Raw genomic sequence first — 21,344 nt, 5'->3', positions numbered from 1 at the left:
TAACAGTTTGTTGTTGGCATTACACTACTGTCACTAATCTTTGGAAAACAAAGAGGTAAGAAGTTAATTGTGAATTCACAATAAATTTCAACCTGAACTTTATTATTAATGGTTTAATGCCATTTTCAGTATTAGTTCCAGCCTTTCACCCAGTGCTGCCAAGGTCTGCATCACCGTGATTCTGAGTGTGCATCAAGTAGAGGAAATTAATGCATAACAATGATACTCATAATAATGTAAGAGACTGACATCTATCGACAAGTATTCCAGGACAGGTTCCTGTCCCTTCACATGATGTGGTTTTGATAACTCTTCATATCTCTGTTTTAAAGTATATTGCTTTTAGGTCATTTATAATAACATTTTAGAATTTTTCAGACTAAATAGTGGTCCAAATTGGAAATGCAGATGCTTTTCTTATATCTTTTTGTCTTTTTAACGCAGAAGATCTGCATAACATGCATTCATTTAAGTGGATTTGTAATGGTATTCAGGGGGCTACTCTTAGAAAATCAGCAAAATCCTAAAACACAGTGTTCTGTTTTAATGTCAGTCTTCCATACTTTCACAAAACTTACAGTTGGAATTTCAGGTACTTGTAAGTCAGGATTGCATAGCTAGAAAGTTTGTAGGCCATACTAATGATAACAGAGTAAAGGAACCTCAATGAAAGAAAACTGTCTCCCAACAGAAAGGAGATTGATGGTAGTGCTTTTGAGATGATAAGCAAAGTAGTGTGTCTTTTAAAAGAAAGGAAGAATAAAAAGATTAAAATTAAGAAGAAAAAGGGGTAAAAGAGTGCTAAGCTAAGATGTGAGACAGCTTAGCCACTGCCCACTTTATTACAATATACAACATACACTTTCTTTGTAAAATGTACATTTTTTATAGCAAAAGTTATATTGCAAGGGTTTTTAAAAAACCAATTATGTTAAAGGCAGAAGTCCTCATGCGTGTGAGATCTGCATCTAATAAACACCCCACATCATTATCATGTTATAAGCAGTTGCTGAACACATGAAGCCAGTGCTATGCAGATTCCAGAGAATTGATAGCTACCTGTTTTTGTAGCTTTGGTTTAGAAAAGTAACCACAAGCTTAAGCCACACTGGCTGTATAACCCCCATGAGTTTATTTTGTGCAGAGCAGCAGAAAGGTGACTGGGCCATGAGGGCTCCAGAAAGCTTTTTAAAAGCTTAACACCTTGAGAACAGTCAGCTGCAAAGAAGAAAGCAAGAGCAAAACATTGAGCCCTACACGACACTCAAGAAGACATCCATTTTGTCCATTGGCACATCACACCATTAGGACTTAAGCAAGGCCTCTGGGTTTTAAGGCTCATTGCTCTTTGAATTTTCCTTTTGTCCTTTAACCAAGGTGAGACTTTTCATGCACTTTTATATTTCAAAGCTTTTTTGAAGTGCTGCTACATAATTATCCAGGAACAAAGATGCTGAAGCTTATTTATTTAAACAGTGACACAAACAGTATACTTATATGAAAGGGCCACAAAATAGATCAAGTAAATAATACCTTTTCACAAGAAGACTTCACTGCAAAAGAGGTGTATTGCTGATTAAGCAGTCATTAAAAGTGGCAGTGAATGTACTGTGGGTTGTGAGACTAGGAACACTTAGAGAGAATCCTTAGGGGGACTGAATGAAGGCATGGCCTCCATTAACACCTACTTAAAAAGTTAGCATGGCCATACCCAAAAGAAGCATGTCAGGACTCAGTAGTCATCCAAAAATGCAATTATCCTATGTGGATTTGCTTCCAGCTTTTCAGTGCAAAACAAATATGAAGAATTGAACAATGTTTACTATCAGTGCAATATATTAATACAGCTGGCATGTATGTCATTAGGATTAATCATCATGATTTTCTGCTTGTCTGAATTCTGCAGCTGTGGGTGTCTTGATGTAAATGTTTATGGGTACAGTGTAGGGTTTTTCAATATGTGAATGAGTAAAATGTGAACACGCCCAGCAGTAAGAAAAAAATTATTGATAAAAAGAAGACATGCTTAACATTAGCCAGTAAACAACATTTATCCTCTTTAATAAAACCCCTGTGTGCGTCCAGTGTCCGTGTGTGTGTGTCTTCTGGTGAAGTGCGCATGCGCGGGGCATGGAGCGATGCTTCAAAGCAGATGCTTCAAAGGCCGCCTGACACATCACACAAGACAGAGAGGGCGTGACCTATAAAATATCGCTCGGCAGATCCAATCGGATTTCAGTAAATGAGGAAAGACCTGAAACAGAAAACACGAAAAATCCAATCGAGTACTGAGACACGGAGACCAGCTTCCCCATTGTTGTGCAAGTATTCACTCTAAGGATGTTAGATTTGTGATTAAGAAGCTTGGCCCGGTAAAGTGTAAAGTAAAAGTAGATTTATTTTCGCGCACATTACATCAGTTGCTGGGGAGAATCTGCTGATTGCCCACTGTTGTGACAGAAAATTAAATGCATATTACGGACAGCAAAGCCAGTATTACTGTCAGAGAAAATTACAGGCATTTTATGGAAAAAATTTAAAGAGGTAAAAGGTCCCTTGCCATTTAATATAGACTGTTCCTACTAATGTTTATGGACTACTGTTCTAGCGCCCGTTATTGTAATGGGCTTAATGTCTAGTTTTATATAATGCCTGTCATGTGAAAGAACTGTGCATGTGTAGCAAACATTTTAAGCATGTGCACATGCACAGTTTTCCGTAACATATTTGTTTTTTATAAGTCTAGGTTGTTGGCCCGAAGTTTAACCCCCTATAACCTGGACTTTAAGGGCCTTGCTCAAGGGCCCAACAGAGCAGAGTCCCTATTGGCATTTACGGGATTCGAACCGGCAACCTTCCGATTGCCAGTGGAGATCCCTAGCCTCAGAGTCACCACTCCGCCTATAAAAATGACAGGTGGAGATGCCAGGGATTGAACCCGGGGCCTCACTAAATGGTGTGTCACACTACGTCAAAAGGATTGCCATTAAGAGCTGATAACGAAAGAGCCACAGGATATACAAATTTCAGTACTCAGAATGCCCAAATCAACAAATCTGCCTAACAACACCAGTAGAGGCACAGATTAGGCATCATGACATCCACATTGTGACTGCATGTGTAAACAAATAACTAAAGAAATTTAACATTAGTGTACAATTAGAAATGCAAACATGCCATAACAAAATTGTTGCTGCATTTTAACTTGTTGTATATCCTTAGACCTGTACATGTGTGTGAATGAGAGGGAGGTCAGTGGAATGGTGAGGATGCAGGGAGTAGAGTTGGCGAAGGTGGATGAGTTTAAATACTTGGGATCAACAGTACAGAGTAATGGGGATTGTGGAAGAGAGGTGAAAAAGAGAGTGCAGGCAGGGTGGAATGGGTGGAGAAGAGTGTCGAGTGATTTGTGACAGACGGGTATCAGCAAGAATGAAAGGGAAGGTCTACAGGACGGTGGTGAGACCAGCTATCTTATATGGATTGGAGACAGTGGCAATGACTAGAAAGCAGGAGACAGAGCTGGAGGTAACAGAGTTAAAGATGTTAAGATTTGCACTGGGTGTGACGAGGATGGATAGGATTAGAAATGAGTACATTAGAGGGTCAGCTCAAGTTGAACGGTCGGGGGACAAAGTCAGAGAGGTGAGATTGTTTTGGTTTGGACATGTGCAGAGGCGAGATGCTGGGTATATTGGGAGAATGATGCTAAGGATAGAGCTGCTAGGGAAGAGGAAAAGAGGAAGGCCTAATGGATGTGGTGAGAGAGGACATGCAGGTGATGGGCGTAACAGAACAAGATGCAGAGGACAGAAAGATATGGAAGAAGATGATCCGCTGTGGCAACCCCTAACGGGAGCAGCCGAAAGAAGTAGAAGAAGTATATCCTTAGACCACAATGCTTATCTAAACTGTATTTGCTGTTGTTATGTCACATAGTGTTGCAATGTATCAAAATGACAGAAAGATATCATAGCAGTCAGAAGCAAAGATGTGGAGCCCAACAGCTGCAGTGGTCTATTTGTCTGTCTGCATGTCTGTCTCCACTGTCACAGCACTCATTACAATGTACAAAATAATACAAAAAGAATGGATAACAGCAATTTTAGTTTGTTATTTTTCTCTCTGCGTCGAGCATTTTGCTCAGTATCTAGTACTCTCTATCTAAATCCCTGGAAGCGGATTAAAACGCACAGACTGGTGAAATTGAGGGCAGGTGTTTTAGTCCTGTTGGTGTAGCCTTTGCAGTGCAGGATTTCACGGGTATTCATAAACACTTTTTAACAGGTTGTCCCCAGATGTGCATTCTCGTTTGATATTCACTTCTAGCCCCGTGAGACTGCTCCAAATTATACACAACATAACACCTATCCATTTGAAGCCCTCATATCAATCATTTCCCATTCCCTTTTGTATGAGGACAGGAGGTCTGCTTGTTCCACTAGATGTTGAATATCCACTTGTATGCTTTTGCTTTAAAGGAGCTACACTGCTACACAAAATGCCATGAAACGAAAATTTGTAGGTTTTAAAAGGAATATTCTCAACTACAATATTTGGTAACTCATTTATTGCACTTACCTGCAGTTTTGTACGTGAAGATTTGTATGAATTTTCTCCTGTATCAGTATCCTTGTGTGCTTACCTTATCTTATGTTGGGGGAGGGGGTGTGAAAGATTACAAAGTAATGACCAGCATCCACTCTTCTTCTTCATTTTATAGATTTAAGGACAGCTTTCATGTCACCTCTTAATATTCATTTGTTTTAACAAAAAGATTCAGCTCCTTCATTCTTTCTGCATAACTTAGACCCCACTTAAATCAGCCTAGTAGTTCTTCTCTGGACTTAGCTCCATTTTATACTTCTTGTGCTACAGTGACGAAAACCACAAACATTGTTTCAGATGTGATGTTATTAGTTTGTAGGAAAGCTCTCCAATGACCTCTCTCAATTTATACTCCACATAGCTCAATTTACAACTCAATATCCTAATCAATTTTTTAAATTTCTTATCTATAATGTTTGGTTCTGAGCAAAGATGAGCCCTCTAGGTATGTTATTAAATTTAACGTTTTTACTTCTTGCATGTAAAGAGTATACATTTATTAATATTAAACACCATCTACTGTAGCACTTCTCTGCACATACCTGAATTCTGTCTGGATCAAACTGCAGGAATTCTTTTGACTCTTTATTTAGGTATTTAGTTGTTTACTGTTACCTGAAAACTTAACTACCATTTTAGTTATATTTTTAATGAAGACGTTATTATATTATTAATTCTTTATAATCAATTCCACATTGATTTCTGTGGAAGTCTACAATTTCAGAAGTTTCTAATTCCAAAAAAGGTAATTTTCTCTGCTTGAGTCAGCTTATTGCACTGGATCCCTGCTTTTTCTAGTCTGATAACCTTTCTCTCATGGTGTACCTTATCAAAAGCTTTTTGATTGCTTTTTTGACTCATTCCTTTTGCAGTTTAATTGAAAAGGCACATGTGTTTAATATTATTAGTATTTATGTTGGTATAACAAATCCTTTTTTGATGTTATCATTTAAAAAGCAGAAGCCAACTACAATTTAAAAGCATTCAGCAATTTGTTTCTTTACCTGTCTTTTTCCATTAGGAAGGTCCATCCATCCATCATCCAACCCGCTATATCCGAAGTACAGGGTCACAGGGGTCTGCTGAAGCCAATCACAGCCAACACAGGGCACAAGGCAGGAAACAAACCCTGGGCAGGGCGCCAGCCCACACACACCAATCACATACTAGGGACAATTAAGAATCGCCAATGCACCTAACCTGCATGTCTTTGGACTGTGGGAGGAAACCCACGCAGACACAGGGAGAACATGCAAACTCCACGCAGAGAAGACCTGGGAAGCGAACCCGAGTCTCCTAACTGCGAGGCAGCAGCGCTATTTATATGAGCTTTGGAAATGAAGGTGTGGAAACAGTGATTGGGTTGTAACTGCACTGAGGCCCAGATGTGATAAGAATATGTCAGCTATTCCAGCAAATGATTGAAAGTGGATCCAACAGTGATGTTAAATCCCATTATTGCTCTCAAATGATCAAGATGGGACCAATTATTATGTAAAATGCTGGAAACGCTTTCACAGAGAATGGGGTGACACCCAGGGCTCATAATGTACACTTACAAGCACTTGGCTGAGATAGTGACTCTACATAATGTCAGTCAGTCATTTTCCAACCCGCTATATCCTAACACAGGGTCACGGGGGTCTGCTGGAGCCAATCCCAGTCAACACAAGGCAGGAACAAATCCCGGGCAGGGTGCCAGCCCACGGCCGGACACACCCACCAAGCACTCATTAGGGACCATTTAGGATCGCCAGTGCACCTAACCTGCATGTCTGTGGACTGTGGGAGGAAACCGGAGCACCCGGAGGAAACCCATGCAGACACAGGGAGAACATGCAAACTCCATGCAGGGAGGACCCGGGAAGTGAACCCATGTCTCCTAACTGCGAGGCAGCAGAGCTACCACTGCGCCACCGTATATGCAGTATATGCTGTTGCATACAGTATGTGAGCTTAGGGACTACTTGAGGGGCTCAGGTAAGCCCACTCCACAGCAGGAGGAGGTGTTGTCACTAGCAATATCTCCTATTTACACTACAGCTCCAAGCAGTCTCTGGGAGTTGATGCCAATCACTGCCACTTCTGGGAGCAGACCTTTATAAGTAGTCGACTTGACAGAGAGAGAGGTCATCTTTTGGACCTTGATCACAGATGAGACCAAGCACTGTGACGCTACAGTCAAAGGGAAAAAGCATTGCTATGTGATTTTTATTTCTTTTGGGTAAAAGATAATTAAAACAAGTTTTGCCAGCTTGGCTCCACAAACTTTTATATCTGTGTCCGACAAATTCTTCACAGTGCATTGCTCCCTCATTACTCTAGAGATCCAGGTTCAGATCATGGCTGAAGCATTGTCCTTGTGGATTTGCACATTTTCATCATGCCTTTATAAGTTTGTTGTTTATCTCCTACTGCATCCCAAAGATGATCAGTATGTTTGTCCATTCTAAATTCTGGGGCTGTAAGCATTTATGTACCACTAACTTGCACTTTCTGTAAAGTTAATCCATTCAATGGTTTAACTGGAAGAAAACACAAGAATATATTTAACACGGGTGTTCAGCACTAAGCAGAGAAATATGAAAGTGCACACATAGGAAGAGAGCAAGCATGCAGGTTTTGCAGTGTGTTCTTACCACAACAGTAACACGTTTCTCATTTTGTGAAGCTGAACTAAAGAATGGCAGGTCACATTCTTTTATGTGTGAGTCACTATTGACACTTAAGCTTTCAGTAACCTTTTGAAAGGCTGCCTAGAACTTTTGATAATGATGACAACACTAGTTGCGAGCAGACTGTTGATTTCAGTTTAACACTCAGTAATGTTTCTCTTGTTTGTTTTCAAGGTGAGGCGTATAAACACTGGAGTGGCCCATACCAGAGAACAGAGGGTCCTCTTAATGGTCATGGCAATGGTTATCTGCTTCTTAATGTGCTGGCTTCCTTATGGGACTGTTGCTCTCATAGCCACCTTTGGAAGTCCGGGTCTCATCACACCAGAGGCCAGCATCATTCCATCACTTCTTGCTAAAAGCAGCACAGTTGTGAACCCCATCATTTACATATTTATGAATAAACAGGTAAGAATAACTCCCAGTTTCCTATATAATGCTACATTTCATATAGATAATTCTACATTATACTGTATATATATATATATATATATATATATATATATATATATATATATATATATATATATATATATATATATAATAGGATTTTGGGCAGTGTGGTGAACACCAAGTAGTACAAAACATGTGTTGTAACTGAAAAACTCACTGGGGATGCCACTTCTGGAACACCACAAATTGTGAATTTTGTCACCAGATACATAGCAATATTAGAAATATCCAGAGAAGACACTACTAGATTCATTTATGCTATGAGGAAACATAAATACAGTAGAAACAGTTATTTGGTACTATAGCAGGAGTCAAAATGCAAGTATTCTTGGATATTTTTGCATCCATTTCAAGTAAGCAAGTGCCTGTAATGAAATAAGACAAGCCATACTTGCTATATTCATAAAATATAATTGCTTTTCTGTTCTACTATCTTGGGATGTAATTTTTTTGAATAACAAAAGAGCTAGCTGAGCAGTGGCACAGTTGTTAGTGCTGCTGCCTCACAGTTTTAATGTTGCTGCACCATTGTCACCTCTTGATTATTGTCTACATTGCATTTACGTGTACTCTACATCCATGTAAGAGTTCGCCAAGTACTGTAGTTTACATCCAAAGTTAAAAACATATATGTTAGCTTAATGCCATGTTAATCATTTGCCCAATAAGAGACAGTGGGACCTATAATGGACCATAGGTCCATCCTGCTACTAAATTATGCTTCATCTCCCAGGTTATAAGATCAGGTTAAAAAACAATGGATGAAAAATATGTTTGTTTTTTTTTTTCAGAGAAATATTTGTCTCATATTAGATCTAGCCTAACAATACAAAAATCTTTTGAGTTTTCAAAACATTTTGACTTTTTGTACTGTTGTGTTAATTCAAAACAATGTTGGATCAAAATTAATTCTGTGTTGCAATTAGTTTTTCCATATAAAATGCCACCATGGAGAGCATCTTAGTTTAGAATCCAGTTTATGCAGTGTGTGAAGTGGGATTTGTTACAAGTCAGTTGAATCCATTCTTCATGAACAATTTAACATTAGCAAGGTCTGTGCACTTTGGGTGCCCAAAACGTTGACTTAATCTAATGTTTTAAGGAGAATATTGATCTAATGAGTTCGGGATTCATAAATGGAAATCAAATTTGGCACATTACTATGAAGTCCAAACAACTTTCAAACAAAGGAGGCATGATGATTCTCCAACAACAAAGAAATTCAAAGCCCAAGCCATTGCCAGAAAGAGTATGTAAAATCTTTTGTATGATGTTCAGGTTGTCCTCCATATTGATTTAATTCCTTTCAAAGTTTCAGTGTTACAGTCAATGTTAGGTGCAATGCTATTTTCTGTGAACTTACTAGCAGCCTTTACAGTGCTTGGGGTTTTGCCATGGTCTATGAGCATGGCCACTGTTTGTGAGGGAAGATGCTCTGTTTGATCGCTAAGGTCAGAACTACAAATGTGTATGGCTGTTGATGCATTGCTCCTGTGATCAGGGTTACAATAGTTAAGTTTTGTAATATAAATATGGCATGATAAGGGGAGCATAATAATTATGTGTGTACTTGGGCAAGTTTTGGTGTGTTGCTATTGTGAAGTTAATTTTGTGTTTGGTGTGGCTAAGCTAAAAACAACATATCATTTAATCTGATTGGTTAAGTTTAAAATATGCCATAAAATAGTATAAAAATGCAGTTTATGTCTGAAAAAGCAGAGGCTTTGCAAACATGTGAAAGAAATCCAGTCACCCTGATGTAAAGTAGATAACTATTTCACAATGGGATATTTGCTTTGATTTTTCTTCACTGTGCTCCATCCTGCTGTCTACTTACAGTGTATGCTCTAGCATAATCCAGTGAAAGAGAATAAAACAAACTTTTAAAAAATCATTTTTTCTCTCCAAGTAAGCCTCTTCAACTGATTGTAAGCAATCCGCTTTAAAAATAAATCAAGCTAAGTACTGTTCTTCATTTAAGTTTTATAGTATTGTTTCCTTATCCTTTGTTGAAAGGAGAACTAGAGATGTTTACCTTATGAACTGAATACTGTTTCATAAAAATGAATTGATGGTTGGATGTTCTTTAAAATGCAGTTTCTCAAAGTGGGGTCCATGATACATGGCAAGAGCTTCACAAAATAACTGGTAAAATTTGGTTAGTCATTCACAAATATCTTTTATACTTGGTGTATCAAGGATCTGGTCATTCTCTTCTCCTTTTTTCTCTGTTTCACTTATTTTAATCAATCACCACGAGACATCTGAATAGAAAGTAAAAAATATTGTCCTGTAATGCGGTAAACAAACCAAAGAAGAGTTAAACAACATTCAACACAATGCAGCTGCAGATCCCAGTGTCAGCCAATCAAAACCAGACTCACTGTTGCCCTGCGCCGTTTTGCCCTATGCTTCAGATTTTAAAGGGGAATTCAGTCTTCTAGCAGATGGACCTTTTTAACACATGCTGAGACCCCTTACACCAAACATGAACAAAAGCACACAAGCTTACATTTGTGGATGTCACTCCCATAATGTTTTGAGTCAATAAATATCATTGAGGAAACTTCACATCTCTCATTTTGCATATGCTGTTGTCAATCACATGAACATTACTCTATTTTGCTCAGTTACAAAAGCCAGTTAGGTAATTTAGGAAAAAAGTAACTGATTCTTGGGTCAAACATGTACGTCATCAAGTGCAAATAAGCCAGATCCATCTAAAAAAGGAAAACATATAAGCAAGTACATAGAGTTTGGCTAAGTGAGTCCTGATTCTCAGAACTGCCTACTCTTAAGACAAAGTACAGGGCATGTTTGCATGTGGAGAATGATATCAGAGTCTGCCTATCACCCATCACTCAAAGAGTTCTATGAAGTTTGTAATAATAAATGATTTGTTTGGTGTTTCCATATAGTGGGGGTCCATAATTGTTCTCCCTTTTATGGGGTGTATGATCTAAAAAAGTTTGAGAATCCCTGCTTTAAAAGAACTGAATTCCGATGGAGTTAGTACCCCCTGCTGGAAACACCCATATAAGCAGTCAGTGTTATGCTCATCTGTTTTGATGTTTGCTAGCAGTCGGTCAAAGAAAGCAGCGAGGAAGGCTGTTGAACATCTCTGTTCTGCTTCACAACAATCCTCTCACTCACACTGCATGGGTTGAGAAGGTTGTTCTGTGATACTGTTGATTCAAAGTTATGGTACAGCCACACAATTTTCCAGACCAGGCCCCATCAAACCAACAATTGTTCTCCAATCTGAAGGACCACCTACATAATACATGCTTTGTCAAGTCAACCGCAGAAGAGCTGTTGCACAAGCAAGCAAGATAAAATGTTTTGTTTGAGTGTGAGTGTTCTGTTGCTGTTCATGGAGAATATGTTGAAAATAAAAGTGGTTTCTTGATACTGGCAGTGATGTTTCTACAATAAGGGCTTGTGAGTCACAGTTCAGACCAATATTGTGTAAAATAATTAATAAACTTCCTTTAGTAATTTAACATATTATTAAAATGTTTATGGTAACCCTCAGTTTTGCCTTCTTAGGCAATTTGTTTTCAGTTTTCCATCATATACTTAATGTAATTTCTTAGCAAGAGAAATATTGCTTTTATAGTGTGTAAAACTGTGTTAGTGCCAGGTGCTGCAAACTTATTTCTGGTTTTATAAGTGCTGTATTATTCTAGGGTTACCTTTGGGTTGCTTTGTTATAGATAGGGTTTTCATCATGGCTTGTATTTATTTATTGTTTTATGATAATTTTTGTCATTTTTGAATTCCAGGAAGCTAAAGCCTATTCCATCAGAGCTGAATACAACGCAGGGCACAGCCTTGGAGTCGATGCAATCTCAAGCACTCATCAACATTTATTCCCACTAGGCCAGTTTAGAGCTAACACATATTTTTGTCTGTTGTAGGAAACTGGAATAATAGCAAAAAACTCATTCATGTATTGAAACAACATGCAAATGCCACAAAGATGGTGACCAGTCTTTTTTAGCGTGACTTTTATGTCAAATTTGACAAATTGTAACGGTTTAAAGCAAAACATTTTAAAACTTCCTAAATGAATCAATTCAGTTCAGTTTTCTTTATTATTATATACTATGTTTCGATGAAAAAACCCAGAGTATCTATACTAATAAAAGGCAAAGCCCTCACTGACTGACTGACTGACTGACTGACTGACTGACTGACTGACTGACTGACTGACTGACTGACTGACTGACTGACTGACTGACTGACTCACTCACTCACTCACCACTAATTCTCCAACTTAGTAGAAGGCTGAAATTTGGCAGGCTCATTCCTTACAGCTTACTTACAAAAGTTAGGCAGGTTTCATTTCGAAATTCTACGCGTAATGGTCATAACTGGAACCTCTTTTTTGTCCATATACTGTAATGGAAGGCAGCAAGATGGCCGTAGGAGACGGAGTTGCGTGTCGCGTCATCACGCCTCCCACGTAATCACGTGAACTGACTGTGAAGGCAGTACGTAGAAAACAAGGAAGAGCGCGAAAGAGCACTGAAGAAAACATTCATTACACAATTGAGGAGGCAGCGAAAGAATAAGAAGCGAGAGAGCGGCTCACGTGAAGTGAATGAACGGAGCCCGAGTGATCACTTGGATGAATCAAACCTGTTCAAAAAAAAAAAAAAGCGGAGTGCCTTATATGAGCAGGCAGTCAGCTAAAGAAGGGAATCAATAAATAACTATAATCGTAATAAACGAACAAAAAATAGCGGAGAATCCGCGGATTACATAAAGGAAATGGATACCTGAACAGAAAAGTAAGTCTCAAATAATCACACTAAGTACCATAGTTCACTTGCGGTATCGATGTATTTATGCAAATCCAACAGAGTGGCTGTGGGTTCAGAGCATGGGGGTGGGGCCTTCCTCATTCACTCGCCCGCCTCTGTTCCAGTTACTCCACGTCTCGCCACGTGTTGCAGTGCACCTTGCCTCCGCTTAGCTAGCGATACCTGTGTGTTCAACAGACATTATCATCTACAGATTGTTAAGGAGTAACGTTTAACGTTTTTGAGAGAGAGATCAGAGCTATGTGTGTTTTAGAGGGTAGCTGCTGATTGCCACAGATATCATGGGCATGTGCTTTTCTCCCCACCTGGGGAACGCTTTCCCGTAAGAACTGAACACGATCAGATACAGTGCCAACATCTATTGTCCTGTTTCATACATACAAGACCGCAAGACAAACACATTAGTTAGTCTTCATTGTTTGTTAATTTATTTTTATTTTTAAAATTGTGTTTTTGTTTTTATTACCGTATATACAGTCAGGACTGGATTTTACTGTATAATTTATGGTATTTTATACTGTCTCTTGTCCAAGTCGAAAGCGGAAAACTCTCGCTATTGACCTAAGAGATTATGATATGCTAATGCCCACCTGAGAGAGTAACCACAGAACACACTGCCTTTTTTTGTAGGTGAGGCAATGCGCTGTATCAGCGCGTACTCCTAACCTCTCTCTCTCTTTCTCTATTATGTCTACGTGACCACATGCTAATACCCGAACTATTCCGAAGCAACATTTGCACTGTTTTGTGTTTTTTGTATCTCACACCCTCATACACTTTTATCGTAAGACCATCCCTTATCTACAATGGAGCGTTCGATCAGAAGAAAATATGAAGCTGATTTTAAATTAAATGTCTTTGAAGTGGCAAAAGAAACTGCGCTGCTGCCACACAATTCAATGCATCTGAGAAATTGATGCAAGATTAGAGGAGGCAAAAAATGTAAGTGTTGCATTTTTGAATGGGCGTATAAGTTGGGGGCTGATATTATGATCGCTTTTTTGGGTTTGAACAACCGACTCATATTTATTTTTAAACTTGTGTTTTTTCTAATTATATTTTTCTCAAACAATTAAAAAAAAACACTTTATTTTCCTCCCAGGCAACGCTGGGTATTTCAGCTGGTATATATATATGTATGTATGTATGTCTATATATATATATATATATGTAGATATGTATATATGTGTGTATATATATGTAGATATGTATATATATATGTACATATGTAAATATATATATGTAGATATATGTGTCTGTGTGTGTATATATATATATATATATATGTGTGTATGTATGTATGTATGTGTGTATATATATATATATATATGTATGTGTATGTATGTATGTGTATATGTATATATGTATATGTGTGTGTGTATGTACTGTATGTGTGTATATGTATGTGTATATATATGTTGATATGTGTATATATATATATATGTGGATGTGTATATGTATATATATATGTTTATATGTATATATGTGTATATGTAGATATGTGTATATGTAGATATGTATATATTTGTATATATGTATATGTATATATATGTTTATGTGTGTGTGTGTGTGTGTGTGTGTGTGTGTGTGTGTGTGTGTGTGTGTGTATATATATATATATATATATATATATATATACAGTATATGACCTCAACACTAATAACAATGACAACACAATTACATTGACAATCATGTTACGTTATTTTTAAAATGTTTCCTTTTCTTTTTCATAACCTCTTTAACACACTACTTCTCCGCTGCGAAGCGCGGGTATTTTGCTAGTTGTTCATATTGACAAAAAACATATTGACAGAAAAAATAAAAACTGAAAGGAAAACCTTCTAGAAATAAATATGGTTGTGACAGATGACCATATAGGGAACACAACTACAACTACTACAGAGTGCAGAACATAAAATGGCCTCGTGGTTAGTGGATGAGACCGTAATCGATAGGGGACGCTATGCCCCCCTATATAATGGATGAAGTACCAAAATACTAATAAGGCATACATACATATGAATAGCAATAGAGGATAGCAGGAGATAGGAGTAGGAACGTCCCCAAGACTTTACAAGGCATGAGGAAGATATACTTTTATTAGTTTACACCTGGCTTCCTGCTCCCCTTTGTAAAGGACAGGTGACATGGATGTGGCCTGGCAATACAAGAAAACATTGAGGTGCAGGATTGCAAAGACATCTGGGGCAACTAAGAGGACTGGTGGGATTACATACCTTGGTGTTCATTAAATAGATAGATAGATAGATAGATAGATAGATAGATAGATAGATAGATAGATAGATAGATAGATAGATAGATAGATAGATAGATAGATAGATAGATAGATAGATAGATACTTTATTTATCCCCAAGGGGAAATTCACATACTCCAGCAGCAGCATACTGATAAAAAACAATATTAATTAAAGAGTGATAACAACACAGTGCAAGTTAAAAAGTGCAAGGTGGAGAGTGCGAGGCAGGTATAACAGTCATAAACATTGTATAGTGTTACTGTTTACACCCATCAGCCCCCCACCCTCGGCCCCCACCCCCACCCCCGGTGGAATCAAAGAGTCGCATAGTGTGGAGGAGGAACGATCTCCTCAGTCTGTCATTGGAGCAGGACAGTGACAGCAGTCTGTTGCTGAAGCTGCTCCTCTGTCTGGAGACGATACTGTTCAGTGGATGCAGTGGATTCTCCATTATTGACAGGAGCCTGCTGAGCGCCCATCGCTGTGCCACGGTTGTCAAACTGTCCAGCTCCGTGCCTACAATAGAGCCTGCCTTCCTCACCAGTTTGTCCAGGCGTGAGGCGTCCCTCTTCTTTATGCTGCCTCCCCAGCACACCACCGCGTAGAAGAGGGTGCTCGCCACAACCGTTTGATAGAACATCTGCAGCATCTTATTGCAGATGTTGAAAGATGCCAGCCTTCTAAGGAAGTATAGTTGGCTCTGTCCTCTCTTGCACAGAGCATCAGTATTGGCAGTCCAGTCCAGTTTATCATCCAGCTGCACTCCCAGGTATTTATAGGTCTGTACCCTCTGCACACAGTCACCTCTGATAATCACGGGGTCCGTGAGGGACCTGAGCCTCCTAAAATCCACCATGAGCTCTTTGGTTTTGCTGGTGTTCAGTTGTAGGTGGTTTGAGTCGCACCATTTAACAAAGTCCTTGATTAGGTTCCTATACTCCTCCTCCTGCCTACTCCTTGATGCAGCCCACGATAGCAGTGTCGTCAGCAAACTTTTGCACGTGGCAGTTGGGACAAGTAATGCTTGGACTTTCCACCAGAATTAGTTTCTAGCCAGGTATCAAAAACCCATTCTGGGCATAAATCTGCTGAGCTTATAGTTGGAGGAGTAGGGTGAGGGCAAATCCAGCAAAGGCAGAAGTAGACTATAATATGAATTGCTGTAGGAGTTGACAAGATAAACTACAGTGCCCGGTAGACAGAGCTCAAATCCTTGTAAAGGTAGGCACAGTGTGGCTTTAGGTTTGTTGTGTTTCCCATGTTTTTTCTTTTTTATCAACTGTAATCTTTAATATTCTGCACCATTTTCTGCATTATATATTGTTGTTTATGAGATTGTTCAGAGGGACTGGACACACAAACCTTGGTGTTTTCTATATAGTAGATATATATGAAATTATAATCATTATAATTATTAGCTTTTTGCTTGCAGTACATCTGCAATGCATGCCATGCTGATGACATGTGTCCAATTTCTTAAAATAAGCAGGTGAAAATGATTCAGATGAACATGATGCATGAAAACACTCACAAAAAACGAACTCTCTGTGCACATACAGAGATGTGATGAAAGAGAAATGAACAATGTGAAACGCAATCAAATGTAAATGTGTTTTTTCCCCTACGGCCTTACTAAAATCTGGCTACGTAAATATGCAAACCTACTATGCTGGAGTGTTAAACAGAAATTTGTGAGACCTTGGTGGGATGGGGAGTGTCAAAAGAAAACACACTATATTGAAAATTCAAAACTGGAAGAATATTTATCTCTGTGTGTTGTTTGTAAAAGATTAAACCACACAAGTGGCTATCTAAATTAAATTCATACATCAGAGCTTAGTATCAGTTGAGCATCATATGAACAACACAATGTTTTTTACACAAAACTATGTTATGTTTTGAAAATTAGTATTACAAACCAAACTTAAAACAGTAGTAGTAATAGTAGTATTCGTAGTAGTATAGTCACATGCACAGAGTGCAGTGAAATTCCATGCCCTTGGTAATAGAATCCTAGATTATCAATGAATAAAAGTGGTCACACTGGACTTTAAAGTGATTTGCACTCTAATAGTGTTAGATTTGGTATGGAAGGATGTTTTAAAAAGACTGAGTTCATATTTTTTATCACCCATTTGAAGTTTTTTCCTAACTGTCCTCCTTTACTTTGGAAATAAAATGTCCGAGCCAACTTGTGTCTGCAGATGCCAGTGAAAGAAATTGTCCTGTATGTCATTTTCAGTCTTCAGTTCCTCCCAGCCCGTAGAGTAGAAGTTGTGAGTTGAGGCGAGCTGAAGACTAAAAATGCTGTACAGAAACAAGTATTGTTATCCTGCCTGAAGGAAGAGAAGAAGGAAGACACATTATATGAAGAACTGAAGCTTAGTGGTAAGTAAAGCAAACAAGTAAAAATTCAGTCTCCTAGCACAACACCGTGTTATTGTATTCTACTCATTTGCAACAGTACATTTTTATCAAGTGATAGCAATGAATAAGTAAAAGAATTTTTGCTATCATTTGATGTAAGCATGAATTCTGAAGGCTGTATATTGCTAATTGCTCTGCAATAACAGTTTTAAGAACATACCAGTATTCTGAAACAGCCATATTGGAAAGAAGATAAACAACCAATCTATACAGTGTGATGACTTCTTAGTCCCAGCATTCTGTATGGCATTGAAACACTTTGGATAGTGCCATGGTAATAATGAACAATAAAAGGCCCAAGCACGTTCACAGGCTCTGCTCCTGTTAGGGTCATCTGGAGACCACCTTGAGATACCCTTTCCCACCACCATGTTCATCAGAGCAATAATGCAACAGAAAATATGGAAAAACCAGAGAATCTAATAGAATTACCCATTCAATAGTCCCAAAAAGAGGATGGGGTCCTTTGGGATAAATGTAAAGAATGTGTGAGCTAGCAAGGATAAACGCAGTCTGTTATGGACTACCTTAGCACCAAAGAATTACTCAAGAATCCTTAAGGTTTCTTGAAGACAGTGGTAGGTAATATATAACTTGAACGTGGGCCAATCTAAGGAAACATTCTGAAAGTTTATGTCAAGAAGAAGTCCTACATCTGCTGCCTCCCTATTTTTTAACTTGATGGGCAGTTTATGTAGCACCTTTCTTTCGAAATAGTGAGGCCAGTTCTTCTTCACTCAATGGCCTGACTACCTCTGCTAGTTGGTTATGTACTGAAATGAATAACAGCTAGTGTTCCTTTAAGAATAAGCAACCAGGAAATAAAATCCATCCATCCATCCATTATCCAACCCGCTATATCCCAACCACAGGGTCACGGGGGTCTGCTGAAGTCAATCCCAGCCAACACAGGGCACAAGGCAGGAAACAAACCCCGGGCAGGGTGCCAGCACACCGCAGCAGGAAATAAAATGTAGTTGAAAAATGGGAAAATCAAAACATCTAGTCACTTAAACTAATAGATCATTGTCAGATCATTGTTCTACCTTGCGAACACATAGGCAAAGATTTGTGCACAATCTGACACAACCAAGAAGTGTGCAGCCATTAAGTGTAACCAGAAATACATTTCAGGGGGATGAACATGTACTGTATGTGAATCATAATTCCATTTATGATCTGTCATAAAATAACTTTTGAGGGGTGTGAAACTTGAATTCCCACCCCACACCTATGGTCATGTTGCACACTTTAAGTCATCCTAACATAGCAACATGGTAGCATGCACCAACAAAAAGATGACAAAATGGTTAATGGCAGCACCCACAGAAAACAAAATGGCACTGCAGGACAACAACAACAAGATGTGAAAATGCTCTAACTCATTCAAAAAGAAAGCAAAATCAAATAAATGACACTATTGAAATCTACACTATAGAAAAACATCCTAAGTGGTACATTAGAAAGGAATGTGAGGAAAATATCAAACAATACATAATCATAACAGATAGATGAGAAAATCTGAAATGAGGACAAATCTAGTCCAAAGGCTCTTTTCGCAATGCACATTATCACTGCCTGAACTTTAAAGATTCATAACAATTATTTTTTGTTTTCAGTGCATTTGTTACTTATTGTATTCATCTTTACAACAACTAAATTCCAGGCTTATACTGTATAGTTAATTGAACTGTCTATCTTCCTAACCCACTTATCCAGAATAGGGTTGCAGGAGCCTAGATAAGCAATCATCAGGCGCAAGGCAGCAACAACACAAGGACAAGGAAAGTTGTCCATTGTGGGGTGAACACACACACACACATCAGGGCAATGTTAGCAACATCAGTTCACCTAACTTGCATGTCTTTGGACTGTGAGTGGAAATCAGGGTATCTGGAGGAACTCAACAGAGACACGGGACAGCATCGAAACTCCACACAGGGACCACCCGAAGTGCAATCCCTGGTCACCTTGTTGCAAGGCAGCACTGCCACCACCATGCCATCCACATTTAAGTCAGTATTGGCTAAATAAGCTGTTGAAATGTAATGCACTGGACAAATGTTGAACAATGTTGGACAAATATACTTGCAAATTGTCTACTGTTTAAAATTCAAAAAGATAAACCCTGATTATTGCACATATTAAGTACTTTTCCTTAAATGCATAATGATGTATGAATAACCTGAAGACAACTCAGTGATACACTTATCAAACCGAATTTATAATTATGGTAGTTATGACTGATACTAAAATTGGAGAGATTGCAGACTTTGAGAAGGAAGCAAAAACAATTCAGAAGATTTGGACAAGCTTCAGAATTGGTTGAACACTTGGAAAATGCAATTTAATATAGAAAAGTGTAAAGTGCAACATGTGGGCAATACAAGATGGGAGACACTGTCCTAAATTAAGCAACCTCTGAAAATGATTTAGGGTTTTATGTTGACACAACATTTTCATCATCCAAGCAATGTGCAGAAGTAATTAAATTACATTAGGTTATATTGTAAAAACTGTTTAATATAAATCAAGGGACATTATGCTCAGACTGTGTAATGCATCAGTAAGATAACATGTGGAGTACTGTGTGCAGTTCTGGACAACATGCTACAAAAAAGACATATCACTACTTGAAGCTTTGCAGAGGAGAGCAACAAAGGACTTAAGAATATGTCAGACTCAGACAATTGAACCTGTTTAGTCTTGAGCAGAGGAGATTGCATGGAGATTTAATCCAGGTCTTCAGAATTCTCAAAGGCATGGTTAAAATAGATCCATCACAATTCTTTTAATATACATGAATAATGTGAGAACATCAGTGGAGATTAAGGGGTTGTGCATTTAAGACTGAACCCAGGAAGTGTGGTGGGTGTGGCAATGCACTATCAGTGGATGCTCCCAACTTCTCCTGTCCTGCTGTCCAGGAAGCACTTCTTCACTCAAAGAGTTTGGGGAATAAGGAACAAACTACCAAGTGTAGTTGAAGAAAAAAAAATATCTGGATGAGATACTAGGACTTCCTTAGCTTTTAGCCTGATGGACTGAATGGTCTTGTTTGTTAAATTTCTTATGTCCTTAAGACAGGAAAGATACAGTTGGCTTCATTTCCAGTTTCTCAGAGATTTCAGATTAATGGAATGAAGGAGTCCATCTTGGGGAGATAGGTGGCATGCTCACTTGCATGAAACATACACATCTAAGATAGAAATATTCCATTGAGTTTACTTTAAATAAATATTTCTAGTAGGTGATACAGAATAATTTATGCATGTATCTTATGATAACTCGTTAAGTCTTTGTGAATAAAACAGACAAATCAGTGGTATCTTCTGTGCTTGCACAATGCTGGAGTAGCTAATAATGACATTGAAAATCATTTGTATTGGCTTTTTTGTGTCAAATGTGAAACACTCTGCTATCCACTTATGGATGCTTGAAAGAAAATTTCTCCCTTGATGATTGAAGGGAAGAAGACACAGCAGCTAATGGAAACAAAAGCTAGTGTTAGGAAAACTTATTTCCCTTTTAGTGATTTCTGTTTCCCGTGTGAATGTCTGGTTCTTTGTACATCATAAAATAGGAAAAGGAAAAGCATTTTGCACAGAAAGCAAAATTTGCGTGTATGTTTTTACTTTTTTTGTTTTTGACTGCTCACATTTCATTTAATGATGATCCATTTTTTGTGAATGAGTTTCTGGGGGAAGATTAGTTCATGTTTTACATTATTCGTATAACCAAAACTGACATCACACAAGAAAATGCGCAAAGGTCACTTTATATTCATGACCTTTCATTTAGAATTGCTGTCTCATTGGATAAATACTAAAACCCTAAGTGCTATAAAACTTGCATTTGCCTTTAGTTATAAAAAAAATGATTAACTTACCACAGTCACAGATAGTAAAAATGTAAAATACTGCTGTGTCATGTCACTGTCTCCTACAAAATGGATTCATAAGCTTTAGCAGATGCTCAATGTAGAAGAAAAATCCTTTAGTTGTTTCGTGTATGCATTTGTTACCCTGAAGCTGTGAGATCAAACCTAAGTTGTGGATGTTTCCAGTTGCATATGCAGCCTATCATCTCTGATT

General features: G+C 38.2%; 1 protein-coding gene across 1 annotated transcript in view; it reads left to right on the top strand.

Moving 5' to 3' along the window:
- The window catches only part of tmtopsb (teleost multiple tissue opsin b), a 64,572-nt gene that overhangs the window by 34,020 nt on the left and 9,208 nt on the right, over positions 1–21,344 (top strand). The window contains exon 3 of the mRNA XM_028792260.2: positions 7,458–7,691. Coding sequence (XP_028648093.1) covers positions 7,458–7,691 — 234 coding nt within the window. The remainder of the gene's footprint in view (positions 1–7,457; positions 7,692–21,344) is intronic.

The sequence above is a fragment of the Erpetoichthys calabaricus genome, chromosome 2 (genome assembly GCF_900747795.2).
Source record: "Erpetoichthys calabaricus chromosome 2, fErpCal1.3, whole genome shotgun sequence".
Lineage (NCBI taxonomy): Eukaryota > Metazoa > Chordata > Cladistia > Polypteriformes > Polypteridae > Erpetoichthys > Erpetoichthys calabaricus.
Note: the sequence above shows the minus strand (reverse complement) of the source record. Positions and strands in the feature narration are given on the sequence as shown.